The sequence below is a fragment of the Anabrus simplex genome, chromosome 11 (genome assembly GCF_040414725.1).
Source record: "Anabrus simplex isolate iqAnaSimp1 chromosome 11, ASM4041472v1, whole genome shotgun sequence".
NCBI classification, from domain to species: domain Eukaryota; kingdom Metazoa; phylum Arthropoda; class Insecta; order Orthoptera; family Tettigoniidae; genus Anabrus; species Anabrus simplex.
Window position 1 is genome coordinate 40,889,198 of NC_090275.1, and position 12,653 is coordinate 40,901,850.

The 12,653-nt window shown below is 40.4% G+C and overlaps 1 protein-coding gene across 5 annotated transcripts in view; it reads left to right on the forward strand.

Moving 5' to 3' along the window:
* LOC136883063 (uncharacterized) overlaps positions 1–981 on the forward strand; it is a 48,969-nt gene extending 47,988 nt beyond the window's left edge. For all 5 annotated transcript variants that reach the window (XM_067155211.2, XM_067155213.2, XM_067155214.2 and 2 more), the window contains one exon: positions 667–981. In XM_067155211.2, the coding sequence (XP_067011312.2) occupies positions 667–935 (269 nt within the window). In that variant the 3' untranslated portion in view covers positions 936–981. The remainder of the gene's footprint in view (positions 1–666) is intronic.
* The last annotated feature ends 11,672 nt before the right edge of the window (positions 982–12,653 follow it).

Genomic DNA, 12,653 nt, shown 5'->3' on the forward strand with positions numbered 1-12,653 from the left:
GCTAAAGGGTCAAACGAGGTTAGCTCCATAAACTAAACTATTCATCTCTCCACAAAACCGCTTGTCGTACAAAGTTGTAGGTTTATAAGAAGGGTCTTCTTTTATGTCCTAGGTATAAAATACAGTGTACTTCAAAACATTTCTCCCCTAAGAGGTTTAGATGGTAGTTGACTCTCAAAAACTCAATATCCATTCCTTCGAAACCATTTCAGGAACGAACATAATTGTTTTTATGAAGGAATGTCTTCTATATCCTAGATGTTAATAAATATTTCAAAATATTGACCTCTTAAAAAGCATTCATTCCTCCATTGCTGTCCGACGTACAAAAAAAAATTCACAGGTTGGTCGCTTTTACGCCCTGGATGTTAAATAAGATATGGATTAAAACATGAAAATTCTTCCGTACGGCGTTCGAGTGAGTGGCTGAGGACGTATTTTACAGGCTCAGCTGACAGTGGACTCTGCAAAGTGAATAATAACTTTCATTTTAAAGCCGTACCGAAGCACGGGTATCTCGATAGTTTTATACAGAGAGAGAATTTTAATGGCGACTTTCAAGTTTTTGTGCCTATTTTAATGCCAATTTTTAATTGTTATGGCCTTTGTTTGCCTGCTTATTTTTCCTAACGTCCAGTCTCTCTTCAAGAATTGATTCTGTTACAGGTGCTACAAGTATGAGTGGTGGTTCCGGAGGTGTTTCCAGCGCTGCGAGCAGTGGACCAGGAGGTTCGTTTAGTTCCAGCTCTGGTCCAGATGGCACTGTTACTGTCATCAATGGTCGAGGAGGAGCAGCCACAGCCACCACTAACCAGAAGGGAACCGCCAGTGCCGCAAGTGCTGCCGGCAGAGGACCGGTCAGCAGTAGTAGTGGAGTCACTAACGGCAAGAGCCATGCCTGCAGCCAAGTGGACGGCAAGACCATCTGCGCTTAGTGCATTTACTGTGACTTTCTTGTGAATAAAACAGGTTATTTTTAAAAATAAATGAGCAAACTTTTTATTTTTATCTCCCGAATTCCTCAAGGCACTATCATTGGACCTTTATTTTTTCTTATATATATAAATGATTTTAGTAAAGAAGTGGAATCAGAGATAAGGCTTTATGCGGATGATTTCATTGTGTATAGAGTAATGAATAAGTCTTAAGTTAAAAACTTCATGGCGGTTCCGCATTGAACTGAGAATCACAAAATGAATTTAATATAATGGAATCCACCTTTTCAATACTTACAAAACTGTTGCACATGAATTATATTACAACATTTTTATTATTATAAAAGTACCGGTTTCGACATATTTTCAATGCCATCATCAGGCTCAAATTGAAAACATGTCGAAACCGGTACCTTTATAATAATAAAAATGTTGTAATATAATTCATGTGCAACAGTTTTGTAAGTATTGATAAGGTGGATTCCATTATATGAAATAACTTTTGTAATAAATAAGTTACAAGATTGTGAGAAACTGCAAAATGATCCCCCACAATGATGTGAGATGGACAGCAGGCAATGGTATGATGATAAACAAGGTTAAAAGTCAGGTTGTGAGTTTCACAAATTCGAAAGTTCCTCTCAGTTTTAATTACTGCGTTGATGGGGTGAAAGTTCCTGATGGGGATCACTGTAGGTACGTAAGTGTTAATATAAAGAATGATCTTCATTGGGGTAATCACGTAAATGAAATTGTAAATAAAGGATGCAGGTCTCTGCATACGGTTATGAGGGTATTTATTGGTTGTAGTAAGGATGTACAGGAGAGGGCATTTAAGTCTCTGGTAAGAACCCAACTAGAGTATGGTTCCAGGGTTTGGGACCCTCACCAGGATTACTTGATTCAGGGACTGGAAAAAATCCAAAGAAAAGCAGCTCGATTTGTTCTGGGTGATTTCCGACAAGAGAATATTGTTGCAAACATGTTACAAAGTTTGGGCTTGGAAGACTTGTGAAAAAGAAGAGGAGCTTTTCGACTAAGTGGTATGTTCCGAACTGTCAGTGGAGAGATGGCGGGGAATGGCATTAGTACACGAATAATTTTGAGAAAGATCACAATATGAAGATAAAGTGGGAATTCAAGAGTACAAATTGGCGAGTTATCGATTGGAATAACTTATCAAGGGAGATGTTCAATTAATTTCCAATTTCTTCGCAATCATTTGAGAAAAGGCAAGAAAACAACAGGCAGGGAATCTGCCAACTGGGCGACTGCCCTAAACGCAGATCAGTAGTGACTGATTGATTGATTGATTGATTGATTGATTGATTGATTGATTGATTGATTGATTGATTGATTGATTGATTGATTGATTGATTGATTGATTGATTGATTGATTGAAGCTACCACTCTCTTTAGCTGTGATTCACAAAGAACCCCGATCTACTACTATATAAATTAATGGAACAATATATGGCAAAATTAAACGAGTATCACAATGTAATTACTAGGTGCAAAAAATCAGGAAAATGGACTTGAAACAAAAGCCAATGAAATTACACGTGGATGACAAGAAATGGTAACTGCATACCGGCTAACCCAAAATATTACTGATTTGTATTTTGATCGGTGGGAGTTGACCTCCTGATCAGTCCTATACTCTTGAGGCCCTTCCTTACTTCCTTGAACCATTTATCTGAGACGTTAACTCTGTTGTCTCATACAATTATTATTACTACTATTATTATTATAATAATATAAATATTAAAAGAGTTTACTAAAACAGCTTTGGCAAATCTGTCCATCCGTTCTACTGGACCGATTTTATTCATTTTTTTGTGTGTTATTCTCTCCAGAATTGCCTGTCGGTGAATCATGAGACATGGATAGACCTCTAAGTTCATCCAATTTGGAGTAATAATAAAATAAAAATTTGATTTTCATTAAGTGATTACTATAATAATTGCAGGCGAAGGCTTACACTAACCCGCAATACATTCTGTACTTAGCAGGTTGCTAAGCGACTAACACTTTCATTAATATTCATATGTATGTGATTTTCATCCTTAGAAATGGCAATGCATGCAGCCATGTTTGATTACTACCTGTCAAGCAACAGACTATACAATTCCTCTGCTCATGGAAAAATACTATTTCTTGCTAGATACTTTTTGATATTCTAACCATTTCCAACTTCCAAGTATATTCATAAGACGGCAGAACGTTCCTAACATCTTACATGCTGCTGAGGGAGAAAAGTCTACATATAAATCCCTTACTCCCTTTCTTCTTATTATTCTAGTCCCTATCCGTTCTGGATGTCGGAAACTACCTTGGCTGTGTCTTCTCTGTTGTGAGCTGCTTGCAGTAACTCTGCTGATGTGTTGAGAGTCCAGTCTCTCAGGCGTTTTAGCCAGGATATTCGTCTCCTGCCAACACCTCCCTTTCCAGTTATCCTTCCTTGCAGGATTTCTTGCACTTCATGGTACCTGTTTCTGTTTGTATTGTAGCTTTCTCGTTTTTTACAGAGGTCAATACTTCCTTGTCTTTTCTCATTATTCGAAGTATCTCTGCATTTGTGACATTATCTATCCATGACACTCTTAGCATCCTTCGGTATAGTAACATCTCAAAGTCCTCTAATAATTTACTGAGCGACTTCATTAAAGTCCATGTTTCAACACCGTAATAGAGAACAGAAAATGCATGGCAGCGAAGGAGGCTCATTTTTGTACTTGTGTTAAGCCACGACAATTATACAGTTTTCCCATTTTGTTGAACACAGTCCTAGCTTTTTAAATGCGGGACTTCACTTCAACCGAATTATCCCATTGATCATTAACGGTGGTGTCGAGATAAGTATATTTCCAGACTCGTTCAACAGGTTTATGGTCAATTACTAGATGACATCCAGATATAGCTTTTACTTATGACCATAACTTTGGTTTTCTTTATATTAATGTCTAGACCATATTCATGGATAGTGAATGCTACTCTTTCAATGAGATATTGTAAACTTTCTAAACTATCTGCAAAAAATACAGTGTCATCCGCATATCGAATGTTGTTTATCCCTTGTCCTTTTAAAAGCTCCAATATTTCCCTGAAGGTATATTCTGAGCAGATGTTAAATAGCAATGGGGACATTACACTGACTGAGCAAATGTCATGGGATAGCGGAGCACTGATGCGCAGGTGTGTATTCTGCCCACCACACGCCCTCTGTGCCAGCGCAATTGTATGGGAGACCTTGTGAGCCGTGGCTGTGCATGTGACAGGTGTAACATGGAACGTAGTCATGAGCTGACACCGTTCGAACGGGGTATGGTGGTCGGTGCCCGACCGATGGGAAGTGCGATTTCGGAAGTGGTGCGGGAATTCGGTTTCACACGATCAACCGTGTCCAGGGTGTATAGTGAATGGTTGAATGCGGGTGTTACCGTCCACAACAGACGAACGGCCAGCCGTCCAGTCACCCTCGATGGCCGTGACCGGCGACATCTGAGACGGATTGTCAATAGTGACAGTCGGGCAACCGTGCAACAAATCACGGCTCAATTCAACACAGGCCGTGCTAGATACTTCTAGCCAGTGGACAATCCGTAGGAACATGGGTTTTATGGCGTATGGGAGCCGGCGCCGCACACGAGTGCCACTGTTAACCCAACGTCATCGGGCACAACGACGCGCATTTGTCGCCAGTCACCAGGAATGGACACTGGAACAATGGAGTAACGTGATATGGTCGGACGAATCACGATTTCAACTGCATCATGCCGATGTATGGCGCAGACCACATGAAGCGATGGATCCCGCCTGTTCGAAGGTGTGGTCCAGGGCGCTGGTGTCTCTGTTATGGTCTCGGGTGCATTTTCCTGGTGTGGAATGGGCCCCCTAGAGGTTCTGGAAGAGACTTTGAATGGTGCACGGTATCTTGAGCTGCTTGGAGATCATCTCCACCCATTTTTGGCCTTCCAGCGCCCAGAGGGTTCTGTGGTGTTTCAAGATGATAACGCGCCGCCACATCGCTCCCACGTCGCCCGGGAATGGTTCCAGGAACATGCAGCGGAGGTCCAACGATTGCCATGGCCACCCAGGAGCCCTGATATGAACCCCATCGAGCATATCTGGGATGTCCTGGAACGCAGGCTCCGTGCCATGGATCCTGCACACACGAACAGTTCAGCATTGGCGGCCGCTCTGAAAACGATTTGGTGTCAGCTGCGTCCAGAGGACCTCCAGGGACTTGTCGACTCACTTCCACGGCGTCTCACTGCAGTTCGCAGGGCCAGAGGAGGCCCCAAACTTTATTACGTGACTATCCCATGACATTTGCTAAGTCAGTGTATACAAACCTGTTGTACACCCCGTTGGATATGTACGTCTTCCATATTTTCTTCTCCCAGTCTAATAGAAGCAGTCTGGTTCCGACATAAGTTGACAATGATTCTTAGATATTTATCATCTAGACCAATACTTCTTAATATTTCAGTCATATTGTGATGTTGCACTCTATCAAATGTTCTCTGATAGTCAATAAAACAGGCATAAATATCACCATTTATGTCTCTACAGCGCTGAAATAGTACCTGAATGCTAAATAGAACTTCCTGTGTGCCAACTGCTTTTCATAAACCAAACTGTGTAGGTGAAATTTGATCTTCATAGAGTTTGTAAATTCGTCTATGAATGACCTTCAGAAAAAGTTTCGGCAAATGGCTCATAAGGCTTATCATTCTGAAATCACCACATAACTTAGCTCCGGTTATTTTAGGTAATCCAATAAATCCTGATTTGTTCCGCCCATAAGGAATATTGCCAGAACATTACAGTCAGCCACTTCACATTGTACTCATTAAAACATTTTAAAAATCCTGCATTGATGTTGTCTGGGCCTGAGGCTTTGCCATCTTTAATTACTTTTATAGTTGTTCGTACTGCCTCTACTAGAATACTTGGTCCTATTTCACAGTTCAGATGTGGTGGTTCTGGTCGGTTGTTCAGAAATAGTTGTTCTATATATCCTTTTCATATGTATGTTTGATTTCTTCTAAGTCGATTATGATTTTTCCTTCACTATCTATCAGCTTGTTTGCTGTCCTTATTTTGAATTTTCCTGCCAGTTCCCTAACTTTACGACGGATGTTGGAACAGTAATGTTTTAGTTGTAACGCTTCTATTTCAACACATTTTTCATGCATATCCTTTTCTTTAGCTTCTCTTATTTTATTTCTGTTTTCTCTATTAATGTTTTCATATTCATCGGTGTTACGATTCTTGCTATCCTCCTCCTCTCCATAAATTTAAGGATCTCATCAGTCAACCAGGTCTTCTTTTTGACGAAATGTGCTCACAGGTGTTTATCTTTAATTAATTCCATTGTGTACTTTAATTTTTTAAATTTTACTTCATTGCACGAATTATTAGGTACAGTGCTTAGTACTTTATTTAGTTGTAGTTGAACTTGTGGAGGGTTGTTTAAGTTTTCGTAAATCACATTTCGTAATCACTTTCTTTAAAGTTTTCTTCAATCTTATTTTCAAAACACCAATTTAGGATAATGGTCTGGGTAAATATCAGCGCCAGGGTATGTTTTCACTGAAGTACAACTGTTCCTGTATCTTTGGTTTACCAGGATATAATCAATCTGGTTTCTAACAATATGTTCAGGTGAGTCTCTGGGAGACTTCAGGTATACAGACGTCTTGGTGAAAAGGTAAATAATGCATTTGTTATCACAAATCCATGTTCTCCAACAAATGTACTAGACTGTTCCCCTCTTTCATTCCTTTCACCAAGACCATATGGGCCTATGAAGTCAACTTCAGAATGTCTCCCAATTTTGGCGTTGAAATCCCCCATTATGATTGTGAGATCACGTACTGATATTTTTTTTCGAGACATCCCCAATCTGGGAGTATAGTCCTGCTACTTCATCGTCAATCTCATTATGTAGTTGGAGCATTCATCTGGATGATATTCACTTGTGCATGTCTGGCATTTATTTGAAATAACATGAGTCTCTCTGAGATTGGAACGAAATTAGTAACGTATACTGCAATTGATTTAGATACTATAGGCCCCGATGACTTGTATACTCACAGATTAGTCTCGGGAAAGTGCATCCTCAGTTATAAGGGTTCTTCCATATTATGAGTAGAGAAGCAATCATACAAGGAACGTTTAGTGAAATAATTTAAGTAAGTGATTTTGTACTTATTTGGATTCTACTTTGGTATATTTGAGACGTGAATACACATTTTGTTGTGAACCCCCTGAAAATTTGGTCACGAGCCGCCACTGCCCCGATCACAACTTGTTGCACATGAAATACGATCTGACGTTGAAGAAATTGAGGAAGGAAAGGAATCCAGTGAAATAGGATCTAGACAAGTTGAAAGCAAAGAGTGTGAAGGATTCTTTCAAGGAATATGTTGCACAAGGACTAAATGGAAAGGCTGAAGGAAACATAGTAGAAGAAGAATGGACAGTCATGAAGAATGAGGTCAGTAGGGCTGTTGAAGAGATGTTAGGAAGGAAAGAAAGATCAACTAAGAGTTAATGGATAATTCAAGAGATACTAGACCTGATCGATGAACGACGAAAATACAAGAATGCAAAAATGAAGAGGGCATAAAATAATACAGGCGACTAAAAAAATGAATGAAGTGGATAAGAAGTGCAGGGTAGGTTAGGAAGGATTGCTCTAGGAGAAGTGCAAGGATGTTGAAAGCTGTTTCGTCCTTGGAAAGGTAGATGCTGCATACAGGAAAATCAATTAAAACCTTTGGAGAAAGTAAAATTATGTGTATGAATATTAAGAACTCAGATGGAAAACCACTTCTAGGGGAAGAAGACAAGACAGAAAGATGGCAGGAACATATCCAACAGTTGTATCAAGGTAAGGACGTAGATGGTATGTTTCTGGAGCAAGAAGAGGTTGATGACGCAGATGAAACGGGTAACGCAATATTGAGGTAAGAATTCGACAGAGGTTTGAAAAACCTAAATAGAAGCAAAGCACCTGGAGTTGATGGCATTCCCTCTGAATTACTGACTTCTTTAAGATAAACCAGCATGGCGAGGTTATTACTTTTAGTGTGCAAGATATATGAGACAGGATAATTGCCACCCGATTTTTGGCAAATATTGTTATACCTATTCTCAAGAAAGATGATATTGACAAGTATGAAAACTACCACACCTTTAGTTTAATATCTCACGCCTGCGAAATTCTAACACTTATTATTTACAGAAGAATGGAAAGACAAGTTGAAACTGAGTTGGGAGAAGATCAATTTGGCTTGAAAAGAAATGTAGGAACAGGTGAAGCAATCCTGACTTTACGTCTGATCTTAGAGGATCGAATTAAGAAGAGCAAGCCCACATACATGGTGTTCGTAGATCTAGAAATGGCATTTGATAACGTTGATTGGACCAAGCTATTTGATATTCTGAATGTGATCGGGAGCAGGTACCGAGAAAGAAGAATTATCTGCAGTCTATATAAAAATCAGTCTGCAGTGACAAAAATAGAGGGCTGTGAAAAAGGAGCAGCAATCCAGAAAGGGGTGAGGAAAGACTGCAGTTTGTCCCCCTCCTTTTCAATGTTTACATAGAACAAGCAATAAAAAATAAAAATAAACAATTTGGAAAGAAAATCACAAACTATGGAGAGAAAATCAAAACCCTGAGATTTGCCGATGATATTGTTATTTTATCTGAGACTGCAGAAGATCTGGAGAAGATGGTGAATGGTATGGACGGAGTCTTGGGTGGAGAGTGCACGACCAAAATAAATAAGTCAAAAAAAAAAGTAATGGAGTGCAGTCGTACGAAGTCAGGTGATGGAGAAAATATTAGATTAGGAAATGAAGTCTTAAAGGAAGTGGATGAATACTGTTACTTGGGTAGTAAAATAACTAACGATGGCAGAATTATGGAGGGCATAAAATGCAGGCTAGCACAAGCAAGGAAGGCCTTTGTTAAGAAAAGAAATTTGATCACTTCGAATACTGATACAGGAATTAGAAAAATGTTTTTGAAGACTTTCGTTTGGAGTGTAGCATTGTATGGAGGTGAGATATGGGCGATAACTCGCTCAGAAAGAAAGACCATAGACGCTTTTGAAATGTGCTGTTACAGAAGAATGCTCAAGGTGAGATGGATAGATCAAATCACGAATGAGGAGGTACTGAATCGAATTGGTGAGAGGAGATCGTTGTGGCTAAATTTGTCGAGAAGAAGAGATAGAATGATAGAACACATCTTAAGACACCCAGGACTTGTGCAGTTGGTTCCTGAGGGAAGTGTAGGCGGTAAGAACGGTAGGGGTAGACCAAGGTATGAATATGACAAACAGACTAGGGCAGATGAATGATGCAGCAGTTATGTACAAATGAAAAGTTTATTCAGGATAGGGTGGTATGGAGAGCTGCATCAAACCAGTCTATGGACTGCTGACTCAAACAACAACAACAACAACAAAAACAACAACAACAACAACAACAAGCCCCTCACCAAAGCGGAACTGTCCATCACACCTTCCGGAATAATACACTCGGTGTTCATCAATCGCATTTCACTCACACCCATGAAAATAAAACTCCCCTTCCTACAAATGAATATTTGCCCCAATTTGTCCTCTTGAATTCCAACTTTATATTCATATTGTGATCTTTCCTACATATGAAGGCACCACTCAAACTTATTCGTATACTAATTTCGTTCCACCGGGCGAGTTGGCCGTGCGCGTAGAGGCGCGCGGCTGTGAGCTTGCATCCGGGAGATAGTAGGTTCGAATCCCACTATCGGCAGCCCTGAAGATGGTTTTCCGTGGTTTCCCATTTTCACACCAGGAAAATGCTGGGGCTGTACCTTAATTAAGGCCACGGCCGCTTCCTTCCAACTCCTAGGCCTTTCCTATCCCATCATCGCCATAAGACCTATCTGTGTCGGTGCGACGTAAAGCCCTTAGCAAAAAAAAAAATTTCGTTCCACGCCATTGCTCCACTGACAGCTCAGAACATCCCACTTTGTCGAGCAGCTCGTCTCCCTTCTCCCAAGTCTTCACAGCCCAAACTTTGCAACATTTTTGTGACGCTACTATTTTGTCGGAAATCACCGAGAACAAATCGAACTGCTTTTCTTTGGAGTTTTCGAGTTTTTTATTCAAATAATCCTGGTGATGGACCCATACTCTGGAACCATACACTAGTTGGGGTCTTACCAGAGACTTCTACGCCCTCTCTTTTACATCCTTACAACCATACATAAACATGCGCAAAGATGTGTACTCTTTATTTACAATCCCATTTATGTGATTACCCCAATGACGTTCTCTCCTTATATTGACACCTAGATACTTACAATAATCCCCAAAGGGGACTTTTATGCCATCAACGCACTAATTAAAACCGAGAGGACATTTTCTATTTGTGAAACACACAACCTGACTTTTAACCCCGTCTGCCTCTGAGGATCAGTGCAAGGGTGACGGCCTCCGGATCCCAGGATAGTGGGTTCAAACCCGGCAGAGGTGGTCGAATTTTTGAAGGGCGGGAAAAAGTCCATTCGATACTCCATGTCTTACTATGTCGGCATGTGAAAGATCTCTGCTGACACATTTGGTGTTTACCCGTCAAGATTCATTAAATCTCAGCCATAGATGTCCAAGACAGTTTTTGTCTGGCATCTAGTAGACGTAGAGTGAAACGGAGCGTCGTAGTTCACGAGCAGACAGCCAGATGGCGTCAAATTGTAATGTCGGCACACCGTAGCTGAGGCCATACGATTATTATTATTATTATTATTATTATTATTATTATTATTATTATTATTATTATTATTATTATTATTATTATTATTTGATCATACCATTGCCTACTGTCCATTTTACAACATTATCGAGGTCATTTTGCAGTTTCTCACTATCTTGCAATTTATTTATTATTCTGTACAGAATAACATTAGGGGCTGCTTGGCCGAGGCGGTAAAGGCGTGCTCGGCTCACCCAGAAGGATGTGGGTTCGTTTACCCGTCAGGAAGTCGTAAAATTTAAGAAACGAGATTTCCACTTCCGGAGGTGCACATGGCCCTGAGGTTCACTCAGCCTACACCAACAATGAGAACCAGGTTGATTCCTGAGGCAACGGCGGCCGGGCGTAGAGCTAACCACTCTACCCTATCAAGTGACGAGGTTACGGATAGTGGAAGCCCTTACCTTCCACCCCTTCAAGGGCCTTCATGGCCTGTACGTGGATGGCTTTGCTTTTGTTTTTTACAGAATAGCATCATCCGCATTATTATTCCACTTCTTTTCTCATATCATTTATATAGTTCATAATAATGTTATTTGCTTTACATCCCACTAACTACTTTTTCAGCTTTTGGAGACGTCGAGGTGCCGGAATTTTGTCCCGTAGGACCGACACGAGGCTGACGTATTTGAGTACCGTCAAATACCACCGGACTGAGTCAGGATCGAACCTGGCCAGTTGGGGTCAGAAGGCCAGCCCCTCAACTGTCTGAGCCACTCGGCCCGGCTATAAGAAACGATATTCTTCTTCTTCTTCTTATTATTATTATTATGTCCGTCTCCATGGCTAAGTGGTTAGCGTGTTGGTTCTTGGACACAGGGGTCCCGGGTTGGATTCCTGGCCGGATCGGAGATTTTAACCTTAAATGATTAATTCCCTTGGTTCGGGTACTGGGTGTTTGTGCTGTGTTTGTGCTATAGAAATATGACCATTCTCATTTTACTGACCTTCAATCTATATATGTGTATACTATTTTAATCATACAATGTATATTTTTAATTCACCATTGTAATCACACCATAGGAGTCATGAATTATACTTGTCTTTGTGCAGAATAATTTTTCCGCACGTACCATTGCTGCAAATAAATACCAAAAGAAAAATCTCTAAGTCCATACAGCAGCAGCGGACACGTACCAGAAGAACAACTCCAAGGTTCATAGAGCAGCAGCACCAACGTAGCAGAAAAATAATCCCGAGAGTCATAGAGCAGCGGCAGCTACACACCAGCAAAATAATCGCGAATATCACAGGACAATTTAAACGCGATATGAGCAACATCACCCTGCGGTCCGAAAAGAAAGACGATTGCGTCCATGTAAAATTAAGTTTCGTTCCGGGATGTCTTACGATCCGAAATTAATTAGGAAGATAACAGCTTGATAATCACTGGTACAATGATCCATAAATGCCAACTCTGCAATACTCTCAAGTGGAAAGGTGAAACACCAGGCATGTGTTGCGATTCTGGCAAGGTTTAGCTGCCACCACTCTATTCTCCACCTGAACCACTGTACAGTTACTAATGGGTGCCCATCCAGATAATGGTCATTTTTTGATCGAATTAGAAAATATAGCAGCTGTTTTCAAATGACATATTTTGGTGCTAAGCAGGTCATCCAACCCAGCTTTATGCCAACTTTCAAAGTACAAGGTCAAATTTAGCATTCCATAGGCCGTCTCTTGCCAAATGCTCATCAAGATTCTGGATTTTTTGCACACTTACTTTAATGAGACGACTAATTAAATAAATGAAGCATTGCTTGCATATTTTGATGCAGAATAAATAGAGTATAAATCGGTCGATACGGTATTACAAACGGACGATGCTGTCAATTATCCAGTAGAATTCCTAAATATTCTTAATCCTCCAGGATTCCCATCTCACAAACTTCGTTTG